Source organism: Hyperoodon ampullatus, assembly GCF_949752795.1.
Source record: "Hyperoodon ampullatus genome assembly, chromosome: 9".
Taxonomy (NCBI): Eukaryota; Metazoa; Chordata; class Mammalia; order Artiodactyla; family Ziphiidae; genus Hyperoodon; species Hyperoodon ampullatus.
In genome coordinates this window covers 80,864,324-80,889,696 of record NC_136922.1, presented here as the reverse complement: position 1 = coordinate 80,889,696, position 25,373 = coordinate 80,864,324, and the positions used below count along the sequence as shown (strand labels likewise).

At 36.2% G+C, this 25,373-nt stretch overlaps 1 protein-coding gene across 20 annotated transcripts in view; it reads left to right on the top strand.

The window, feature by feature from the left end:
• The window catches only part of CADPS2 (calcium dependent secretion activator 2), a gene marked incomplete at its 3' end in the record, with an annotated part of 487,123 nt that overhangs the window by 292,268 nt on the left and 169,482 nt on the right, over positions 1 to 25,373 (top strand). For all 20 annotated transcript variants that reach the window (XM_079711385.1, XM_079711377.1, XM_079711381.1 and 17 more), the window contains exon 9: positions 11,420 to 11,486. In XM_079711385.1, coding sequence (XP_079567511.1) covers positions 11,420 to 11,486 — 67 coding nt within the window. The remainder of the gene's footprint in view (positions 1 to 11,419; positions 11,487 to 25,373) is intronic.

Genomic DNA, 25,373 nt, shown 5'->3' with positions numbered 1-25,373 from the left:
CACTTAAGCTCAAAGGAACAGGGACTGAGACTCTGAGGCCAAGGTACAGGTCAGAGCTGGCAGGACAGCAAGGGGATCTCACTGCTCAGTCCAAATCTTGACCCAGAACTCACAGTCCTCCTTGATGGCAGGTAAGATTGATCACAAAGCACAAAAGTGAAGTTCAAGTGATACAGTTTAGGTAAAACAAGGCTGTTGCAGAATGCCGAGTGTCAGGAGGAACTCAAATACCTTTACAAATAACTCACTTGAAGATAAGTTAAAGATGGACATAGACAGTTTGTTTTCTAAATTTTCAGAGCCCTCCAAAAATGTCCTCATTAACTAAGACCAGAGAATAACGTTATAGAAAAAGAGACCTTTCTGGAATCACACATAATCCATGGCGATTATGATCCAAATTTTACAGAAAACTTTTTGTTTTCAAATATAAATGTTTATAGATTCTAAGTAAAGCAGTGTCAAAAGTGAAGAGGATTTTTTTTAATATTTATTTATTTGTTTGCTTATTTATTTTGGCTGCACTGGGTCTTAGTTGCAACATGCGGGATTTTTTTTTTTTTAGTTGCAGCATGCATGCGGGACCTAGTTCCCTGACCAGAGATCGAACCCGGGGCCCCTGCATCAGAAGCACGGAGTCTTACCCACTGGACCACCAGGGAAGTCCCTGAAGAGGATATTTTTAATCATGACTAGGTTATTAGTTAATTCTGAACAGAATGCAAAAACCAAGTTCTATGGTTGTAGTGCTTAAAGACTCATTAGCAGTCATCTAGTCCAGCTAACTTCCCAGAGTGTGTGCTGGAGAGCGTGACTCCTACGTGGTCTTCTGTGAGAGAGAGTCTGTCATCTTGGAGACGCTGCCTGCACTATTCTCCCCCCTCCCGTCCTCACTCCTCAGCGTCTCATTTCCCAGGTCTGTTACAGGCTCTTACACAGAACACTTAGCTTTGTTCAGCTCGGTATCTCTCACATTTATTTGCTTGCCAAACTCGTTCTGTCTTTGTGTACTACTTCTTTCTATCCAGATGTCCTGAGACACACAGTGGAAAACACTGAATCCCAAATTATCTTCTCGATGATTTTCTTTTTAGAGTGTGTGCAGTTTATAACATGGGCATTTTATGTACGTATTTCACTTGAATTTAGCCTAAATATGAAGCAGATAGAACAGATATATCCACTTACAGAAGAGGAAACTGAGGTCTACAATATCTGTGTTAACTCAGGATTACCTGTACTGTATATACAGTTTAAAAGTGTGTGACCATTTTGCATCACTTTAGGAATTTTGTGCCCCAAAAGGGAAGGTATTTCCAGTACCTTCCAATACCTTATAAATAATATGTACTATGATACATGCATAAAATCCTTTGCTAAAACTTCTGTTTCCTTATTTCCAAACCATTTACATTTTCAGGGAGAAGAAAGCTTAATGGATTGTATCACAAAAATATCTAGGAGTGCCTAAGTAAATTATTTCATTTTCATCAACACGAGTGCCAGGGGTTTTTTGCTAAATGGTGCGGAGCATCCTTCCCTTTGGAATGTGTCATAGCCCCTAAGAGAGTCACATCTTCATAGCGTCTACCCTCCACCCTTCTCCCAGGAGATGGAGGCATAGGCTTGACTCTAAGCAACTTTGCCTGGTTGGGGTAGGTTACTCAGTACATTCTTGTGACATTTTTTCCCTCTTATCCTCTTCTGAGGCATTTTATAATCAACTTGGAAAGCTCACTAATTTTAACTTTTAACAAGGCAGTAAAGTTTCTGCACATGCAGAAAAGTATTATTATATTTCGAAGGACATTTAAACTGAGGAAAAACATGAAACCATGCCTACAAAATATGCGCTCTGTAGTAGAGTATATTAGAATGAGACCCTAACATATTTGTATAACTTTCTAAATATCATCATTGGTAAGGTCATGAACCATTAAAAAATATGTATTGGGGCACTTTTTCTGCTAATTGAGATATAAAAGGGTACTGATGATCAGTTATCAAAAAATATAGGAAAAACTGCCTTTATAACAAAAGATTTCTCTGTACAGTTTGATTTAGTTCCATGGTTTGGCTTGTGTTTAGCTGTTTAAAACTGCTTTTTGTAGAACTGCTTATAGTATAATTTGCCCAGATCAGTTTTGTTTCTAGGTGGTAGTGCATTGCCATTTATACTAGAACACCTCCTTTAAGAGTGGTCACTTGTAGATCTTGATGTCTGAATCTGAGGGTGGAATAGGACTTTATGGTCTTCTCAACTTGGCAGTTTGCCTATATTCATATTCTAGTTTGTGAATAGCAAGCCAATTTTTAAAAAATATTTATTTATTTATTTGGTTGCGCTGGGTCTTAGTTGAGGCTCGAGGGCTCCTTAGCTGCAGCATGCGAACTCTTAGTTGCGGCATGCATATGGGACCTAGTTCCCTGACCAGGGATTGAACCCGGACACCCTACATTGAGAGTGCAGAGTCTTAACCACTGCGCCACCAGGGAAGTCCCAGCAAGCCAGTTTTTAAAGGATAGCATTTATACCTTAGACTGTTAGACTTAATCTGAAAATGCTGATATGAGCTCAAGTTTAACTCCCATCTAGCTGAGATTAAGCTAGCAGAAGATGAGACTTCTCAGAAAAAGGGTGGGGGGAGGCAGTTCATGTTGCTGATTCTACAAAATGTGATACAGAAAATGAAGAACTACATTTTATTCCTTTGCTGTTACAGGTCTCCTGCTGACATAGCACACGCATTTTAACTTCTTACTCAACAATAGGAGTTTCTGATTTTTCATCATTCATCATTTCTTTCAAAATGTTCTGTGATTTTGTTTGGTGATGATCCTCTCCTTGCATCCTCACCTCTTGTTCTCTTTCCCATAAGAATTCAGGAAGTATATAAAAGCCAACTGGAAAGTATTTACTTCTAGGTTTCTTAATGCCCAGGTCACACTGTTGTTTTGAATCAGTTGCTTTTTCTCATCCTTAGCTGAAAACAAAACCAAAAAAAAAAAAAAAAAAAAAGGCTTAATCTTGTGGGGTTAAATAAAGGAAAGAATGTAGTGAAAGAAGAAGATTCCTTTTATGGGGGGAAGCTGTGAGCACAGACTGTGCAGGGAATGACTGAAAGTGCCTGAGGGCATTTGGTCCCTATTGGTTTTCACATCAAATGCAGTGGTGCCCACGGATAGCCTGTATTGTTGTCAGTTAAATGGGATCATGAGTGTCTGAAAGGTGTTTGAGAATGAACCGAAAATCATTTTCACAAGTGGATGATTACTTCTGCCACATGTTAACCGAACTCTATCAGAATGGCCCAGATTTTTGAGCCTGCATTAATTGCTCTTTCAACCTTGACTGAGGTTTCTCTTTAAGAAAGCCCTTTCCAGGACTAAACTACTCTATATATTGATTTTTTTCTTTCTGTATTTTTCCTTGAAAAATGAAGGCTTGTAGAAGAATAGGCTTTATCATTCAACATGTAGATTGATTGTTTCATTTCTTTGAATAAAAAGCTAGAGTCATAAGTGATCTGCCAAAAATAATAGTCTTTTTTTTTCAAGCACCGAATAATTCCCAGTTTCTGTATACAATTATGTTTTTCAGATTAGTGATGATTTTTCACCATAAAGTAAAACCATGAACTCCCACACCATGGACTCCGTGCAAATAAATCATCATATTCTCCTTTCTATTAGAACTGTATGCCACCACTCTAATTGAAACTAAACTACAATATTTAGTAATATGTCTGGAGAATTTGTGTGTGTTGAAGTGTTCTTTGAACAATCTTCAAGTTAGAAAGGTTTTATAAGGTGCTTTTAAAGTGTTTGGATAGATGAGCTCTTTATTTCATATTACCATTTTCTATTTCAAATATGGCATAGAGAATATTAGCTGTTTCTTTACTATACTAGAAAAATATAGGGTATATCGTAGTTTAGACATACTGTGTTATGAAGATGAGTTAAATCTCAGTTTTTAAAACTAATCAAAATGAGCTCTTGAAATTTCATTAACTTTTGTGACTATATATATTAGCATTTATAGAAAATGGCTTAATTTATTAGTAAAACTAATTTCAGAGGTTTTTTTGGCTTAAAGGAAGGCAAATCACAGAATGTTATATGGGAATCTGTTTAAAAAAAAATACTCAAAGAGGTACTGAATAAAAGACAAGCATTTAAAGTAATTTTATTTTACAAGCATTGCAATGTGAACATGTGATGAAATGTAAATATCTATTTGAAAATTCAGCAAAAATAAGCTTCGATTTTACTGATTTTTGTTTTGCTTGAAGATTATTTTTACCAAGCTTCATTTTACTCAGTAAATATATTGAGACCATTTTATTGGTAATAGAGTAATGTATGTTGTTAATGATCAACATATCTCTACAGAAAAGTTTTTATTCCTGTTGTCACAGAACATTCTGATGGATTTCATTAAGACTCTGCTTTTGTTTGTCCACAAATGAAAACTTTTAGAAGCAACTGTGGTATGTGTTCTTAAGTTAACAGATAACTCTTAAGGATCACGTTGAGACCATAGAGGTTGTATAATTTTTAATGTTAAGTATTGAGATTCTCAAATGACCATATATAAATGTGATGTAGTAGATGAAAAATAATGACCCATTTGCCTTGTTGATAGTAACTGTATTGACTTGAGGTTTGGCTATACCAAAACTTTTATTTTCTCTTTTTTTTTTCTCTTTTCTTGACATTTTTCCTAACAGCCTGGTACATAATCTATGTCCATACCATATTTTAAATATACAAGCAAAAATTCATAAAGTTCATTGTCTCTTAGCTTTGTCTTAGAGCACGACCTAAGAATAGTTAGAAATAAATACCAAAAAAAAAGTCGTAGGTGACTGGATCATTGATAACAGGTTAGTTTGTTTTGTGCCTTGTTTCCTAGCTGATTCCTATGTTTCTTTGGGGGAAACAGTACTCTCAATTAGAAACAGTCCTAGAAGAGGGATTAATACTTTAAGATTATTGCTGTATTTATACTGATTTATAAAACCAAATGCTTCAAGGCTTTACTCTTATGTGTTAAATCCAAGCTTTGTGTCAGTGCTGCTAATTTCTTTGTTACCTAATCCCATGTAAGAAGAGAAGATTTTAAAGTTAAGCAGGCAATTTTTTGTTCAAAGGGAACAGCTTCTTAATACCTTACTTAAGTTGGGTGTATTGATGAAAGCAAACACTTTAAAATAGTATCTGAGCAGTTATTTTTAAATAACCCAAAATACTCTAGTTACATGAGTATTGTGATGTATTGGAAATATTTCGATGGAAAAAGTGTTATATTTAGTATCAGTTTAGCATTGGAAATATGTGCTTTTGAACTGTGTTACATATAATAGAATATATCTTCTGTCCTCATTTAAATAATCTTGAATCAAATTTAACTCTGATTAGGGAATTTTTTTCCTGGGGTCATAGTCTAATATAGAGTACTGGAGAATGTAATATGACTACGACTGTGAAAACTGCTGATATGTGTTCCTTTTCCATCCATTTCTTTGTTGGTTTTTTTTTAGCCATGCCACCTGGCTTGTTGCATCTTAGTTCCCCAACGAGCTATCGAACCTGGGCCCCCTGCAGTGGAAGCTCAGAGTCCTAACCACTGGACCAGCAGGGAATTCCCTCCATCCATTTCTTAGTAACTGAGATAATTTAACAAGGGTGAGACAACATGTTTTGTTTAAAATCAAATTCGGTAGGTTGATGAAAATGAATCATGTTGAAAGCCCCACCAAAACTAAAACAAAAGACTTGCTTTTGGTTTGCTCTTTTAAACCTCTTTAAATAAGGTGACAAAAATTCACTCATTAGAGAATGTTGGTCTCATGCTGTGTGATAAATATTTATTTTATTGGGTAACATTGTAAATTGTCACACAAAACCCAGTTAAATGTGTGTTCCCAGTTTGCCTGGTATTTGGCAGGTCTAATTTACATACTCTGAAAAAAAACTTTTTTAATTTGAGATAATCCTGCAATTGAGAGGAAGCTAGTAATGACTCAGCAGGTTACTAAATATTCAGGGAGAATACAGTTGCAGAGCAGACCGCACCCCCTTAACAACATTACTATATGAGCCAAGGTACTCTCTCTGTCCCAGGTGACAAATGCACTTCTTGGATGATGTTCTCTACACCTTTATGGGGTAGAATCAGATTTCATAAAGCTTTAAAAACATGAATTTTTCCAGAGTTCAGACAGCAAGAAAATAATATTAATAATAGATTTCTTAAATTCTAAACTATTTTTAGGAAACAGAAATAAGTGACAAGTAAATAACTCTCAAGGATTTGTTTAATCATCACTATTGCCATTGTATGTCAGATAGATTTGGTCCTACTAGGTGTACCTTCTCCTTTTACAGAACTATGCAGTTATAATTGATGTTCATGGTAATGACCCCAAGATGTTTATAGGGTCCTTTTCTAAATCATTAAAGAATGATCAAATTATATTTTATGACTATTTGAAGTCAACCTATTGTATACAAATTCTTTAAAAATTCATTATAGATGAATATACAGTCTCTCTATGTAGAATAACTCATTTTTCAGTAATCATTGCTGTGTAAGTATAATGAAATGAATCTATTGCCTAGTATAACATAATATGTTAAATGTAACTTTAGTGTATTTTTCTGAAATTAAAAAAATCTTATTGGATTTTTATCCATAAAAGAGATAACTTATAACCTAACACTCAACATTAAAAACAACAACAAAAAAAATGGAACTCTGAATTCAACAGCAGTGCTAGGCATAAAGATAAGTTACGAGAGAATGCATCTTGAGTGATGAACTGGGTGATTGGGACTGACATGTATACAGTGATGTGCATAAAATTGATGACTAAAAAAAAAAAGGTTGCTTTGGCTATTCGGGGTCTTTTGTATTTCCATAAAAATTGTGAAATTTTTTGTTCTACTTCTGTGAAAAATGCCATTGGTAGTTTGATAGGGATTGCATTGAATCTGTAGATTGCTTTGGGTAGTAGAGTCATTTTCAAAATGTTGATTCTTCCAATCCAAGAACATGGTATACCTCTCCTTCTATTTGTATCATCCTTAGTTTCTTTCATCAGTGTCTTATAATTTTCTGCATACAGGTCTTTTAGCCTCCTTAGGTAGGTTTATTCCTAGATATTTTATTTTTTTTGTTGCAGTGGTAAATGGGAGTGTTTTCTTAATTTCACTTTCAGATTTTTCATCATTAGTGTATAGGAATGCAAGAGATTTCTGTGCATTAATTTTGTATCCTGCTACTTTACCAAATTCATTGACTAGCTCTAGTAGTTTTCTGGTAGCATCTTTAGGATTCTCTATGTACAGTATCATGTCATCTGGAAACAGTGACAGCTTTACTTCTTCTTTTCCAATTTGGATTCCTTTTTTTTTTTTTTTTTTTTTTTTCCTGCAGTACACAGGCCTCTCACTGTTGTGGCCTCTCCCGTTGCAGAGCACAGGCTCCGGACACGCAGACTCAGCGGCCATGGCTCACGGGCCTAGCCACTCCACGGCATGTGGGATCTTCCCAGACCAGGGCACGAACCCGTGTCCCCTGCATCAGCAGGCAGACTCTCAACCACTGCGCCACCAGGGAAGCCCTGGATTCCTTTTATTTCTTTTTCTTCTCTGCTTGCTGTGGCTAAAACTTCCAAAACTATGTTGAATAATAGTGGTGAGAGTGGGCAACCTTGTCTTGTTCCTGATCTTAGTGGAAATGTTTTCCGTTTTTCACCAGTGAGGACAATGTTGCCTATGGGTTTGTCATATGTGGCCTTTATTATGTTGAGGTAAGTTCCCTCTATGCCTACTTTCTGGGGGTTTTTTATCATAAATGGGTGTTGAATTTTGTTGAAAGCTTTCTCCGCATCTGTTGAGATGATCATGTGGTTTTTCTCCTTCAGTTTGTTAATATGGTGTATCACATTGATTGATTTGCATATATTGAAGAATCCTTGCATTCCTGGGATAAACCCCACTTGATCATGGTGTATGATCGTTTTAATGTGCTGTTGGATTCTGTTTGCTAGTATTCTGTTGAGGATTTTTGCATCTATGTTCATCAGAGATATTGGCCTGTAGTTTTCTTTTTTTGTAACATCTTTGTCTGGTTTTGGTATCAGGGTGATGGTGGCCTTGTAGAATCAGTTTGGGAGGGTTCCTCCCTCTGCTATATTTTGGAAGAGTTTGAGAAGGATAGGTGTTAGCTCTTCTCTAAATGTTTGATAGAATTCGCCTGTGAAGCCATCTGGTCCTGGGCTTTTGTTTTTGGCATCACTCTTAATGGCAACCTAATCATTTTAACTGCTTCATTCTTAGATGGTTTTTGAATTTTTGCTCTTAAACGACATTGATGAACATCTTTTTTCTTCATTCTCCCCTCAATTTTAAATGTGTCTTTTACGCCAAGAATCTGCTTTTATACAGTGAAAAAGCAGCTAGATGGTGATATTGATGCCTGATTCCAGAACTCATGCTTATAGTGAAAAAACTCAGATTTGTTGATGTTTAATGTATTATTATTCGGTATAGTTATCTTTTCTGATATTTATGTTCAAAAATTTTTTATGTAAAATTTTTGTCTGGCTACTATGAAAACTAAAGGGCAGGAGCTATCATATTTTTCCTACATAGCATTTGTAACATTTCCTTTATGCAGAAATGTTTACTTTTGTTGAATGTAATTTTTTTCTTATATAGAGACTAAAACTCTTATGAGCAATTCCTTTCTAGAAATGTTTGATCAATTATGACTTCTGTATTTATTCTGTTGAATTCTAGTGCAATAGTGCATAATACCTCAAGGCCCAACATTCAAATGCTTACCTTGGTTCCAGTGTTGAATTGTCTTTTATTCTAATAATATCTTTCAGTATACACGTGTACATCCACCCACCCCTCTGCGTTCTGTCTTCACAGAAACCATACCTTTTCATTCCAAATGTGGTGAGGCATCATTTTTAATGAGGTTGCAGATGACAGTATTATCCCTTATGCAGAACCTTCGCTGTCAGCAAGACTTACACTTGCTTGTGGTGTTGATGGTTTGTGTATCCCTATTCACTTTCACTTATGTCTGACCTAGTAGCCCAGCAGCATGCTAAGTGAGACACGTTGAAGAACCAGCCTGTGGTCACAGGCAGAGGTTATTCCAGATGCCCCCTTGGCTCCTCGGCAGCTATTTGGTGCACTCCTTGCTGGTGAACTCGTACAGAGAGCATCTGTCGTGTCCACAGTGTATAGCTCCTGAGGTCATTGCTGTTAACCCTGTAATAGGAGCTTGGGTGTGTGCCTTTCAGCAGAGGAAAATTACATAGGGAAGACAGAAAGAGAGCAACTAAACACCTATCACTGGGACCATAGAAGAGAAATTAGAGACTAGAGCAAAGATGGGGCAAAGGGTTTCAAGGGGCCCTCAGGAGGAGATAGTGAACAGGTGAGAACAGTAGCGGTAGATATTTCTGATAGATTCTAACTGCATTCGCTTACATCCACAAGCGCAGATGATAGGTCATCAAGGGTATTGTGAGAACCAAATAGAAGTTCGCCAAACCCTTCAGCTAGCTGATGCGTCTGAGAGAAAGAAAATATATAATTAATTTGGGCAGTTTGGGGTGATGCTTTCTAGGCAAGAGCCTAGGATTTATGTCGACTTTTAGTAACCCCATGTTTGTTTGTATGTTTTTATTCAGAAAATTTAGAAATACAGGGAATAAAGAAGGCAACTCAAATCTTCCATAATCCCACCACTCAAAGGCACTATTACTAAAATTTTGGAATATCTGTTTCGTATTTTTTTTTACAAATTTCAAATCACTAAGTATTTATGTATCAATAGTTTTGAATCTGCTCTTTTCCCATAACGTTATGCAATGAGATTTTCTTTATGTTATTTTATCAAAAATATTTTTTCAGTGGCATAGTATTTCTGTGCATTTTCCAGCATTTATTAAACATTCACCTACTGTTGGACATTTAGGTTGTTACCTTTTTCATAATATGAATAATGCTGTTCTAATTATCCATGTAGCATACATCTTTGTGTGTGTATCTAATTATTTCCCTAATTCCATGATGAAGCGGTGGAGACCATTTCTATATACTGCCATGTTATCCTACAGGAAGGTGGTCTTATGTTACACTCCACTAGCAGTGAATAAGAAATCCCATAATTTCAGCACACCTTAGCTAATATCCCATATTTTTTTCAAAAGGGGACAAAGAGTATGTTTGTTTTGTTTTACAAAAGAGATTTTCATAAGACAGTAACTAAAAATTCAAACTAAGGTTTCAGTTTTAAAAATTGAAAGTCTGAAGACTTTAAGCCCCTAAACAAACTATTAGCTATAGTCCTTTTTTAAAATCACTCAGAATTGTTTATAAATTAAGTTAGTTTGAATAGCCTCTGCAGTGTTAAACCTCCACATTAGAAAAAGGGATTGTGATAAAATATTGAAAAGTCTTACTTTAATTTTAAAATTATCTCTCTATTTGTCATATTTTAAACTTCTAACAGTGTTTTCCACTTTTGTAGGAGGTATGTGGTATAATTTTAAATAGCTCTCCATGACACACTCATACCTGATTAATGTTTAATTTCTTCTCTTTCCTCCTTGATACTTAAGCTTACATCCGTATATTCAGTAAGAACAAAAGTTCTCTTCTCCAATGATTGACTACTTGAATCATTTCAATTCAGGTTACTAATAGCAGTGCAAAGTTAAACAAAAGCCTTGGTTGAAACTGTGTTAAATTATACCGTGTCGTCTTCATTATTATCTAAATTTCATAGTTAGGAAAATTTGTAGTAAGAAGCTTGCGTAAGTCAGGCAAATCTCCGAATTATGGAGCTGGCAGGGACCTCAGAAATCATCACATCCAGTCCTTTCATTTGATAGTTGAGGAAATGGAAACTGAGATTGGTGTAGGCACATCTCGGGAACACTCAGCTGGACAGCGACCCTTCTCCATGGGTTCTGGACTCTGCAGCCAGCTCCCTGCCAGGCCACATTCCTCAGCCCTGGTCATCTGAAAGCTGAAACATTTGGTGCCATAGCCTCAATTCGTAGCCTTTGTCTCTCCTAAGAAATATGTATAAGAATAAAATTCCTACTGCTTCTTTGATTATCCTTTCTAACTCCAACTTCGCTCAATTTGTGGGAAGAACTGACAGTTGACAATCCACATAAATCAATTCCCTTTCAAAAGCCTTAGAACAGGCTCAGTCATTTTGTAACACAGAAGCTGCGTGCTGTCACAGATTCCAAATGAACTAAACTTTGCCTTTAGCAGGCTCGTCGCAAGAATAAATACCTATGGAAGAAATACTATTACGTGGAACCACACCATTATTAATGTAAAGTATTCTTTTACTTGTTTTTCTTACCAGATATCTGTATGCCCTTGGACAGAAGGTTTGGAAAAGATGGAAAAAACGTTACTTTGTTCTTGTTCAGGTAAGTAGATTTTTTTCCTGTTACATAATCACTCTAAGCCATTCTCAAATTTTTTGTGGGGTGTATCTATCAATATTCACTGTATCAGAAATTAAAACTGAGAAGTTTAAAAAATATTTTAATTTATTTTAAAATATAAGTGGTAAGTCCATTATATGCCAATGCAAATAACCTTTTTATTTAAAATAACTATTTTTCAGGCCAAACATTTTAATGATATGAGTGGCATTACTTTATGCTTTTGTACCCCTCTTTAATATTCTGGCTTAATAAAATAGAATGCAGCTGCATTTTCACATCAGCTTCTGCCTTCAATCTGTTGCAATCTCAGGTGAAATTTAGCCTCTGGAAAACTCCACTATACGCTCTTGAGAGAGTAAGTGTGAAACAGGCAAAGATGTTTGAATATTGTTAGAAAAATGGTTTTGACTTCCCAGGTCCCTGAAAGGATCTTGAAGAGCTCCAGGATCCCAAGAGCATACCTTGAGAGTCACTGCATTGTTCTGATAGTTCATAGATAAAACTTAATACATAGAAACATGCATTTTTATAAAAATGTACCATATATATCATTTATTCACATGTACAGGTCTTTAAATTACCTTGACTGGTAGATTTGTTTGTGATAGGATTCTGAATGTAGACAGGTTATTGGAATGTACACTTCAGTTGACTCTTTTTTGTTTTGGTTTGGTTTTTGAATCATGGATGACCTTTGCTCATGGAGTATACTCATTTAGTTAAAGTTACATTAAATAATAACTTTGAGTAATAGTCATTCCATTTCATGATAAATCCAAGCTGTTTTGTTCCCAGTGAATATATATGAAAAGAGAAGCTCTCTTGGGATCCTTAACACAAAACAGTCTGTAAAATCTCATCTATTCCTATTCACACATTAAGTAGTTTAAATAGCCCAGATCAGATTAACATGGTGAAATTCCAAGGAAGGAAAATTATTTGCTGTCTTCCAGAAATAAAACCATCTATCAACTGCTGGATAAAATTATTTTATTGATGTGCCATAATAACATGGTAACTTCATGAAAAGTATAACCTTTTCATCAAAAGTGCTTTTTTTCCCCTGGGTAAAGTGTGACTTTTTCTTATGTAAATAGAACCAATATTTGGTCAATGGGTTTAATAAAAGATGCACACACATGTGCGCACACACACTGACAATCTTTTGATATAAACCCCAAGCATTTGCTTTGAGAAAGGGCTCCCTGTTGGGAGTTCTCAGTGATCTTCCTCCAAAAACCACACCTATAAGCCATCTTCTTTGGTTTCCAGGTTTAATTTCTTGACATTGGCACAAGAATTGAAATGCATTTACCAGGCAGTTTGAGTGCAGATCTTTCTCCAGTTATAGATGTCTCACCCACATCTAATGTGACAAGTTTGTGTTAGTGACTTGTCTTTGTCAAATCTTTCCAAGCATTCAACTGATTTTTTGTAGGAAGTGCAGCTTCTTTTTCATAGTCATATATCATTCATTTACATAGAATCTCATAAGTTCCCATCCCATAAGTTCAATAGCTGATGTTATTGGCCTGAACAAAGCCTACTGACTCTTAGCAAGCATAGAGTTTAACTGGTGGAAATATGTATGAGAGCACATGAGAATGTCACCCAGTAACCACAGATGTTCAACATGTCATACCTTTTAGTCGATATGGTTTTTTTTAGGGCAGTTTTAGGTTCACAACAAAATTTAAGGGAAGGTACAGAGATTTCCTATATATCCTCTGTCCCCAGACATAGCCTCCTCCACTGTCAACATCACTCACCAGAATGGTACATTCGTTACCAAGGATGAGCCTACGTTGACACATCATCTTCATCAAAAGTCCATAGTTTTTATTAGGGTTCACATTTGGTGTTGTACCTCTGTGTATTTGGACAAACATACTATTCATTATTGTAACATCATACAAAGCATTTTCACTGCCTTGAAAATCCTCTCTGTTCTGCCTATTCATCTTCCTCCCCACCTTTGGCAACCGTTGATCTTTTTACCATAGTTTTGCCATTTCCAGAAAGTCATAGAGTTGGAATCATGCAGTATGTAGCCTTTTCATATTAGCTTCTTTCACTTACGAATTTGCATTTAAGATTTTTCCATGTTTTTTCGTAGCTCGAAAGCTCATTTCTTTTTAGCACTAAATAATATTCCATTGTCTGGATGAATCACAGTTTATTTATTCATCTGCTGAAGGACATCTTGGTTGCTTCCAAATTTTGGCAATTATGAATTGAGCTTCTATACATGTTTGTGTGCAGGTTTTTGTGTAGACATAACTTTCCAGCTCCTTTGGGTAAATGCTAAGGAGTGTGATTGCTGGATCATATTCATTATTTTTTAAAGAATGAATCAGAGAGTGTTTGTTGTGTAGAGATCCAGTGAAGTGACAGTAGAGTGTTTGTTGTGTAGAGATCCAGTGAAGTAACAAAACAATATACTGATTGTTTTAATATGAAAACTAGGCCTTAGTAGATCAGTTTTGAGAGGTCAAATGGACACCTCATGCTTCTGGCCAGGTAAAGTTCAAGGTAATCCTTTGCTCCTTACCTTATTTTCTGGCATATGATCACAAGAATCAAGTTATAAAACAACCACATATACTTTATCACCCCATAAGAGAGTTTAGAAATGAAAGAAGGATGTTGAATACTTTTGAGACCATTAATTGGTATGTCTTTTAGGAACATTAACCATGTCTTTGGAGAGCTAGAAAGTCCTCCACATAACAAAAATATGTTTAACATTTTAAAGGCAAAATTCAGTTTAAGCCAAAGGAAGTAGACCTCTGTACCCCATAATTAAACACCACCAAACTATCATGAATTCAGATTTATTCTACCTGAGGTATCATCTTAAAATTTGAAGTCATATTTAAGAATTGTATCTTTACACAAATATATGTATGTACGTGTACTCACACAAAGAATCCCATGCCCAAGTGTTTTGAGATTTACATGCCAGTAGTCTGGCAACTTTTGGAAGTTTTAAATACAATTGAATCTTCCTTTCAATTCCAAATGTAATGGGAAGACAAATTGAATGTACCCACTTCAAAATCAAGATGGGTATGTATGGAGATTGAACAAGAAGGACTCATTGGGAAGAACCAGGTGGTTTTATCAGTATTTTTAAAGATAGCTCTCATTCTATTGGCAAATAGTTTGTAGATCTATACCTGCAGGCTGCACTATTAAAAGGTGAAGGAGTCATTTTCGGAGAGGACAGTATACCCCTGCTGTGTCTGCTGCCGCCATCATCAGAATGGTGCTCTGGTGATAATGTGAATCTCATCACCACTTGTGAGTGTGTATTATATGAGTGATATAGCTGGAGATCTAGCCATCAGCCCAAGAATTTGTACTCATAAAAATTGATTGAGAGTCGGGTTTGGTCAGCTGCAAAGTCATTGATCAAAGTGAACACTTGCAGAGCTGTTGAGGTGAAGAGACTTTTCAAAGACTCTTGTATAAACATTTAAATCAGAGTTGAAAATGGGAAAATGAATTACTTATCAATGTGGGGTGTTTATTTAGCTTCTAAGTAAGATTAGTTTTGGACCCCATTTAGATTCTGAAGCCAGTACAGTTACAGTATTAAATAGATCTTTCATGTATCTAAGAGGCTGCATTTGTTTTTCATGAAGGTAAATTTTGGTTCAAGCCAAACTGAAAGAACAGTGATTTTGAGGAATAAGTTTGAACTCTTACCAGAACTTACATGTGTTTGTATTAAACTTATATGTGTTTGTTATGCTTATTCAGTGTTTTAGTATTACATTTGGAGGATATCATTGGCATAAAGTACTTATGACACTAATGTGTTTTAGTTCATTATGATAAACCATTCAGTAGCTTTAAAATTCTATACTTGTATTTATGATTTAACCAAACTGAATTATTTCATAATTCTGTATTCAGCTAATGCCTATTCAAAAAACTGTATGCCCCCAGATATTGCATATTCTGTGGTAATATAAAAATTCCTGGAACACTCACCTATTAATACAATTATTGCTATATTTAATCTAATATTTATTATGCAAATGTGGCAGGCATTTATGGGAAGCACTTTTACTACATTATCTCTTTTACTCTTCAGAATAAGGTTTATTTGAGGGTAGGTATTATCCCCACTGTACAGATTAAATTGATGTACAAAGAGGTTATATAATTTGCCCAGAATTATACAGTTAGTAAGTGGTAGCGTCAAGTGATTAATCCAGTTCTTTCAGTCTCTAGAGGCTAAGCTCTTATTTCCTCTGTCACGGTGCCATGCTCAAATTAATGCACACAACTACAATTGATCTGAAGACAAACAGATAAATGAATAATCACTGTGGATCATTCATTTCACGAAGTACAAAACAGTGTTACTACATTAAAGAAATGGCCAGTGACTGATGGAATAAACAGTCCCATGCTCATGAAGGCCACTTACCGGATGACATTCCTGGAAACTGAAGAAGATAGACATCTATGTTGTTTTGGCCCTGTATCAGAGTGTTCACTGCTTGTTGTCGATGTGTCAGAATCATGACTTGAAGTTGCTGCAAACAACAGCAGGCTATCAAGACATAATGTTAATTACATATCAGCTGAGTTGGCACAGGATATAAACAGTCAGCCATGCCACTGAGTGATCATTACATGCTGCAAACATACGAGAACCATTCTGTTAGTGAGATGCCACCAAAATCTGCTCTAAACGTAAAGAAGTGGCTGCCCCAGCCTATTGATACCTGAAATATACAGCACACCTGGAGAAGCACTGCAGCAGGCTACTGTCACAGTTCTGAGAATGCCACTACTGCAGGAAATGATATGGTCTAGGTTTAGTCTTAGGACATAAGCTGATGTTTGCTTATAGTAATGCAAAGTGAATAAATATGCTGCTGTCAAATCAAAAAGTCATAGGGTAGTGGCTCTCTGGCTTTATGTTTTAAACTGATTTAAAATTTACAAACCCAAGACATACTCAGTATAGGATAAAATCAAACCATACACAAGTATTTATGGCAGCAAACGAAAGGCCCTCTTCAGCACCCCTACCAGCATGGCCACCTTATTCCAGTCTTCCCCCCAAATAGCCAAATAACCATTGCTAGTAGTTTGACCTTTTAAACTTGTTTCAGTCTAATCCAACCCTAATGGAATCATTCCATGTATTGATACATTTGTTTTGTGAATTGTTTTGATCCTCCTATTTTTTTTACTGGAGTATAATTGCTTTACAATATTGTGTTAGTTTCTGTTGCACAACGAAGTGAATCAGTTATGTGTATACATGTATCCCCTCCCTCCCACCCCACACCCTATCCTACCCATCTAGGTCATCACTGAGCACTGAGCTGAGCCTCCTGTGCTATACTGCAAGTTCCCACTAGCTGTCTGTTTTACACAAAGTAGTGTATTTATGTCAAACTTAATCTCCCGATCCATCCCACCACCCCCTCCACCCGCTGTGTCCACACATCCGTTCTCTACGTCTGCATCTTCTCGATTGCTGCCCTGCAAATAGGTTCATCTGTACCATTTTTCTAGATTCCACATATATGTGTTAATATACGATATTTGTTTTTCTCTTTCTGACTTACTTCACTCTGTATGACAGACTCTATGTCCATCCACATCTCTACAAATGACCCAATTTCATTCTTTTTTATGGCTGAGTAATATTCCATTGTATATATGTACCACATCTTCTTTTAAAATATATCATAAAGTTACCATGTCAGTATTTAAAAATCTGTTTTATTCTTTTTAATGGATGATTGGATCCCATAGTGTAGATTAAGATAATTTATGTAACAATTCCCCTTTTTGAGACATTTAAGTTCCTTTTTTTATATCAACAAATAATGCTGGAATCAATATAGATGCATAATCTTTAGTTGTATGTGGGAGTATTCCTATAGAAATGAAATTGCTGGGCCAAAGGCATAGATACCTATAATATGAAGTAAGATTTATAAAGTTCTAGCTGACTCATGAATGCTTAAATACTCACCAAAACTTCTTTTTAATTTGTCTTTTTTTACAGTTAATGGTCATTATGTGTCAAGTAGCATGTATTATCTTTCAAAATGCACGTATGAAAGAAACTTGAAAATTCTTTTGGTTGTGGAGCTTATTTGGAACAAAATCTCAGAGGAAAAGAATTTTTTTAAGTTTCATTTTTAAGATAACTTTTGCTTTGTGATAATTGAGTTTTCCATAGCCAAAAAAAAGAACCAAAAACAAGAAAATGGCCATCTTAATTTATACAATTTACCTTTGGACATTAACGAACTAATGCATTTACTCTTCAGAATGGTTCTAAAATATCATTTACCTATGTCTCAAGAGCTAAAACTATAAAGGAAAGTAGAGTGCGAGTAGGGCCGAATTTGGTAAGGAGTATCTCATACAGATCAGGATATGATCGCAATGCAAAAATTCCTCTTTTGCATATACACTGTGTTCCCTTAAAATTTGTGTGTGTTTTTTTTTTTTTTTGCGGTACATGAGCCTCTCACTGTTGTGGCCTCTCCCGTTGCGGAGCACAGGCTCCGGACGCGCAGGCTCAGCGGCCATGGCTCCCGGACCCAGCCACTCCGCGGCATGTGGGATCCTCCTGGACCGGGACACGAACCCGTGTCCCCTGCATCAGCAGGCGGACTCTCAACCACTGCGCCACCAGGGAAGCCCCGAAATTTGTGTTTTTATTTTCATGTTTAGATTGCAAAGAAATGTCTATTTCTCTTCTTTTCTAACTCATACCTATATGAAAGAGCAAAGGCCCTATGAATGAGGAATGTGCAATATTGTGACAATATCCTTTATCTGAATTAAATTTTAATGGGCTTAATTTTTTTGTTTTATAAGACTCAAGTTTAAAATGCTGTATGTGTATATCTTTATGTGTATGCATGCATTCATATGCATATATATCTTTACACATACATGTGCAGTGTTCCTGCCACATAATTAAGACTTGGTAAATAAGATAAATTAATATCTCACCTTTAATTTGGGTTCCTTCTCAAACCTCTATATGGAACATAAAACTGACTTATATTTGAGCATACTTGAACCAAAACGCTGGTGTTGTCTTTGATGACTCTTTTTTCATTGCCCCCATGTCAGTCTGAAAATACTGTTTTATCTACAGCCAGAACAGTATCCTGCTTACATTCCATTCTTTCCATCTTCTCTGCTACTGTTCTAGTTGAAACCACTATTATCTTCACATGGATTTTCACAATAGAATCCCAGCTGTTCTCTCTGCTTCTACTTTCTACCATTCTCTTTACAAACCATTCTTCACATTGTCAGAGTAATCTATTCGAAGCACAACTCAGATTTTGCCAATTTTCTGTCTAAATCCCTCCATGACTTCCCATTACACTTAGAATAACCTCTGACTCTAACCTAGAGAGTCCTATATATTGTACATATTGTGGCCTCTAGCTTCCTCTTTGATGAGTCCCTGCCTGTCACTGAGCAGCACCTTGACTTGTAATGCCCTGCGCCCAGATTAATCGCAGTGCCAAGAACTGGAGTTTAGCACCTCCAAGTCACCAGCCCCCTCTCTCAAATATATGATAATATGAGTTTATTTCTAAAGTGTGATTTATATGCAAATATGCCTTTGAATTAAGTCTCCCTACCTTCCTTCCACTCAGTTGTTGCTTGGCTACCCCTAAATGCATCTAAAGAAATTCTGAACATTTATTCTACTGCTTATATTTTCCCTGTGACTGGCTTATTCTATCTACCCACTTAGGTATCAGGTCAAATGTCACCTTAAATAGGTCTTTTTTACCCACCCAATCTACAGTGACTCCCTGTCACATTACCCTGTTTTATATTTTTCAGAGCATTTTTCTCTAATCAAAGTTGTCATCCTTATATATCTATTTTTTAATTATCTCTTTACCCCTTCTAGAATATATGCTCCATGAAAATAAGGACCTTGTCTTTCTTATAATCTACTGTGAGTAGAAACTGCCGAAATATTTGTTCAATAGAAGAGTATATGTGAATCAGTCTGAGCATTGTTTTAAAAAGACTGCCTTTCCTCTTTCTAATTTATGCACTGATTGCTAAATCTTTTTTATGCCATTTGGTCAAGACAGTAAATATATATTTCCTTCAAATCCATCATGATCTTGAAGATATACTCATTTTCCTTGATTAAATTAAGCTCTGGGATTTTTTTTTTTTTAAATAACTCTAGCAGCACCTTTGGCCTCTGCCAAGAACATTTCCAGCTAAGGATTTTTAAGCCTTAATCTTTACTGAAATTAGACGGTGGCAGTTGCTAAGCTGCCAGCTGTTAACACAATCCCTGCGGTAGGAATACAACACACAAACCTGAATGCTGTGGTGTCTAAGAACTCACCGTTAGCAGTTACACGTGTGGACACAGACAGGTGTTAAACAGGTTGGCAATTGAAAATAAAGTGGGAGGTTTCCCAGACCAGATGCAGGTACCTCGTGGGACCTCAGCATCTCAGGTGCCCCTTCAGAGGTAATGATGCCAAAACCTGATTTAACACTGTCCTCAGATTAAAGTCTGTTTATATCCCCCAATTCTCAACAAATCCATTCTTTATGGAGTTCTTAAGAGTGGATTGGGCTAAGGATATTGAATGTTTATCATTGCTCTGTCTTTCCACTGAATGGATTTTCAATTGCAATTATAGTATATAAGCTTATAAGTAAGCTTATACATGAAAACAAATGCTAGATCAGAATAGGTCAGACCACCTGTTTCTGTCTAACTCCCTGGTATGTCAAGATGGGGCAGAGTGGAGGCTGCAAGACTGCCTTCAGCTGGAAGCATGGGGAGCATGGGGAGCCCCTGGCCCCTGTAGCTTATCCTTCAGCAGCATCCATTGACTATTAGTGCCAACTGATATTGACAGTTCTTTTCTTTCAGAGTGCAGTTCCTCCAGTTTACCCTCACTCTGGATACTGGCTAGCAAACCAGTAGCTACAAGGTGTTGGCGCTATTCTGAAGGATTCACTTGAATTTATACTACAGGTTCCTTGTAGGGTTTGCCTCTGGAATGTGATTTAACATGACCTTGCAAAAGAGATGGGCAAAAGTGAAGGCGCTGGGCTTCCCTGGTGGCGCAGTGGTTGAGTCCGCCTGCCGATGCAGGGGATGCGGGTTCGTGCCCCAGTCCAGGAGGATCCCACGTGCCGTGGAGCGGCTGGGCCTGTGAGCCATGACCGCTGAGCCTGCGTGTCTGGAGCCTGTGCTCCACAACGGGAGAGGCCACAACAGTGAGAGGCCCGTGTACCACAAAAAAAAAAAAAAAAGTGCAGGCGCTTGGGAACATTAGAGGAATCAAAAGCATAAAACACAGCATAATTTTATGGAAGCGGAACCAGGAGCCAACGAGTCAAAAGGATAGTGTTCGTAGTTAGTTGCTTCCTGAACCAGAGTATTTGAGAGCCAAACTGCACTTTTTTTAGGTGCCTCCTGGGTCCGATTTCCTAATTGTCAGTGACAGCTTCCTTGGTCGTTGGTATTTTGTTACTCTTCCATCTGTACTCTTCATTAAAACTCTGGGCCCAATTATCTGTGATAGACTCCAGTACTGTTAGGTGACTTTTGAGATATTAGAGTAAACAAAATATTAAAACAAGTACAAAATAATACATATTTAATACCATTTAAATTACCATGACTTTCAAAAGTAGGCAATCTCTCTAAAGCTGGAGGGTTTTTGGCTTTGGGTTTTTTTCTTGGTATCTCTAAAGATTTTGAAATTGGTACTTAAACATATCCATCATGTTAAGAGATAATTGTATTATTTAAAGGTAGCTAGAAATACAATACTTAAAGCAGAAAACAGCAACTGAGCCTGTACTTCAGGTTATATAAAGAAAAAAGCAACATTGATGTAAGCGTTTTACACTGACTGTAAAAAACAAGTAGCCTTTTGACGGGTAGTTTTTAAGGCTAGATCTTAAATAGCAAGCACAGTTTAAGCACTTTAGGTGTGTTATGCATATTAAGTCTGGATTGTTTAATGTGTGACAACACGAACATGATTTATATAAAGAGCTTTTGAGATTAATCTTTATTGTTGTTTTAAGAGAATAATTTTTTAAAATATACATTGAAATATGTATTCAAGATAATGTCCATTAGAAATGGAGGGGCTGATATCTAAAACTACATTTAAAAGCATCTCCAATTTTTCTTCTCCCTCAGTTTCTTGTTCATTTACATATTCATTCAACGGGTATCTTCAGTAACATAGTCACTGTCTGCTTAATGGAAAGAAACAACGCATGAGACTGGGGAGAAATAGAAAGATAAAGGGGGAGAGAACCAAGTGAGGCTGGAAAGCAGAAGGCTGAGGCATGAAAGTCAACAGTCCTTAGTCATTCCCAGCATGGAAGCATACAGCCCCCAAATCGGGTCAATCCCCAAGTCAGGTGCCTTCACACCTGTTACAGAACAAACTGCATCTCTAACCCCCAGTGAAATGACTCTAGGAAGACACAAAAGCATAGAGAGAAGGTTGATGGTTCCCTGACAGTTGGATTTGATTTATTGGGAGACCACTGCATAACAGGCAAGCATTGTGCTAGGTGCTCTATGTCAGTATGTCCAGTTCTCTGAAAGCCCTGTATAACATGAGTCATTGTTGTCTCTGTTTTACAGAAAATCAAACTGAACTATACAGGGCTTAAAGTAATTTGTCCAGAGTCTTGTCAAAGATAAGTTGGAAAGAATAAGGTTAAGCAATAGAGGGGTATATGAAACTGGGACTTGGATTTGAAATGGCAGACTCATTTGTTAAACCTGGCTTATCCCAGGTTTCACTTCCAATTGAAATGCTTCACTTCCAATTGAAATGCTTCCAATATTGAAATATGATTGTCTTCAGAGAGCCCTTTTCTGGCCACATTATCAAAAATAGACTCCCTTCAATGGCATACTCTTTACTCTGCTTTATTTTTCTTCAAAGCAATTCAACACCCAAAATTGTTGTAGGTATCTCCTTGTTTATTTGTAATTCAGTCTTCTCCACCTCACTATGTGAGATTGATTTTATTTTTCTAATTTTTTTTTCTTCTGATTCTGGTGCTGGGGACATTGTTGTATCCTCAAGGCCTAGAAAAATACACTGTAGATATTCAGTAAGTATTTGTTGAAAGAATAAATAACAGGGGAGAAACGACCCATAAGAACATGGAAGAAGATAATAAAAATTGTAGATGTACATGAAACTACAGTCAGTTATTACCATTCTGACTAGTAAGCAATGAAAGACTAATTCTCACATTTCTAAAAGGTATCAAGGAAGGACCAGATGTGTCTTCCTAAAAAAAGACCAGTTAGGCAGGAGCACTCACATCAGTCTTCAAACCGTTTTCCTAGTATGTCCCTTAAATTAATTTTTTTATAACTATAGATCACTGTAAACTTTTTATCATAAATTTAAATAGTTGCAACGGATGCAGATTCTAAAATAAAACCATTAAATTAATCGTAAACATGCTCAATAGAATTTACATACTGTTGTGATTTTATATGCACCTGTAACCATTGCAAATTATATATTATCAGCTTTTTCTCCTTGAATTCTTATTTCCATGGCTGTTCCCCAACAGAATTTTATTCTTAGGAAATAAGAATAAATATGCATCAAAATTTTTTGATCACTCTATCACACTTCTCTGCAATTAAAAATGTCTACAAAATTGGAACTTAAAAAAAACTCCTATGTTGAAGTCCTAACCCCTGGTACCTCAGAATGTGACCTCATTTGAAAATAGCGTTGTTCTGTGTAATTAAGATGAGGTCATACCAGAGAAGGGTGTGCCCCTAATCCAGTATGACTGGTGTCCTTATTAAAAAGAGGGAGTTTGGGAGCAGATATGCACACAAGGAGAATGCCAAGTGAAGATGAAGGCAGAGATGGAGATGATGCTTCCACAAGCCAAGGAATGCCCAAAAATGCCAGCAACCCATGAGAAGTGTGGAGAGAGACAAGGAACAGATTACCCTCACAGCCCTCAGAAGGAACCAACCCTGCCAACACTTTAATGTTAAACTTCTAGCCTCCAGCACTGCAACCAGCACTGCAAGACAATAAATTTCTGTTGTTTAAGCCAAATAAAATAAAGATAAGATCCAGAGAACAGATATAGTAGACATAAAGAATAACACAGGAAGGCCAAAAAACTCCTTTCCCTAAAAAATCTTTGTCATTAGCTCTTTTTATCCTAAACACCCAGATTTATTTCCCCTTGTCCCTCTGTTTGAACAAAACAAGTCAGTCAAACTACCTCACCTGAAGAAAAATAAAACAGTCAAAAGGAAGAACAAATAAAAACTCCTGTAACCAAAAGGCTTTAAGTATTAAAAATTTATTTTACATTGAAGTATAATTGCAATTATAAGTAGCACACAGCTTATGAAAACTTATGTGACAGATTTTGAATAACAATTATTAAAGTTAAATTTGATTGGAAATGCCTATCTTAATGAGCTGGACATGGCTGTCTTCCCAATTTGTCTGTGAATGGTTATTTATAATGAGAAAGGGTTTCATGTTAATTCCTTTTTTGTTTATATAACTTTTGCAAGATGCAGGAATGGGGAAGCCTGGCTCACCTAAATAAGTGGCTGGAAACAGAACCTTTCTCACAGTAGTATTACTCAGTGTCTCAAAAATTTTTTTTAATTTCCTGAGTTAGATGCCCCAAACATATAGTGATATATATTAAGTTATATTTACTATTTGGTCATTTTATAACTGAATTAAGGCCTTCCACAATTTTGCTGTAAGCAAAAATTTATGAAAACCATCTAACTTTCAAAATACTTTGTTTTGCCTCTGAGTGCAAAGAACCATTCAGTTGCAACAGGAAGAATTTCTATCAAAACCTCACCACATAAATGCCTGCTAGAGAATGGAAATTGGGTTGGAGAGAGCTGTTTGTTTCTACTTGCTCTCAAGCTAGAGATTGAAGAGGTGGATTCTGACCGTACTCCAGTGGGAGAATACAAGGAATTAATGAGGATTTCCTATCATTTGTCAAATAGCAGACCTGGAAAATCTCTCTTTGTTCAGTGATAGATGTTAAAAAAGGAGTGGAGGAGGGGCTAATGGAGACCTATGAAGAGATTCTATAATATTGAATTCAAATATATTGATTTTATGTTTTAAATTTTGAGAAACATGGACTCTATTGAAAAGTTTCTAAAAATGAGATAAGAGCTGAGATTAATAAAAGAGATCTGGTAGAAATCAGAAGGCATTAAAACTAAAAACAGCAGCTAATTGATGTCCACGTTTTAGGCAGTGATATACAGAATGAACACTGCATAAAATGAAGTCAGTTCTATAGAAGACAATGGAGAAGCTCTGAAAGTCTGAAATGAAAACTACTCAGAATGGCAGATATTAAGGAAAGAAAGCAAATATCCAATATAACAAAAATCTGTTTTTCTAAGTGTAAAAAGAAGAGGACAGAACAGATAAACAGAGCAAAAATAGCAATAAAGGTAAGAAATAGTATAAAAAAGGAAACATTTTCTGATACTTAAAAGAAATTAAATACCTAGGAATAAATCTACCTAAGGAGACAAAAGACCTGTATGCAGAATATTATAAGACACTGATGAAAGAAATTAAAGATGACACAAATAGAAGGAGAGATATACCATGTTCTTGGATTGGAAGAATCAACATTGTGAAAATGACTATACTACCCAAAGCAATCTACGTAGTCAATGCACTCCCTATCAAGCTACCAATGGCATTTTTCACAGAACTAGAACAAAAAATATCACAATTTGTACGGAAACACAAAAGACCCTGAATAGCCAAAGCAATCTTGAGAAAGAAA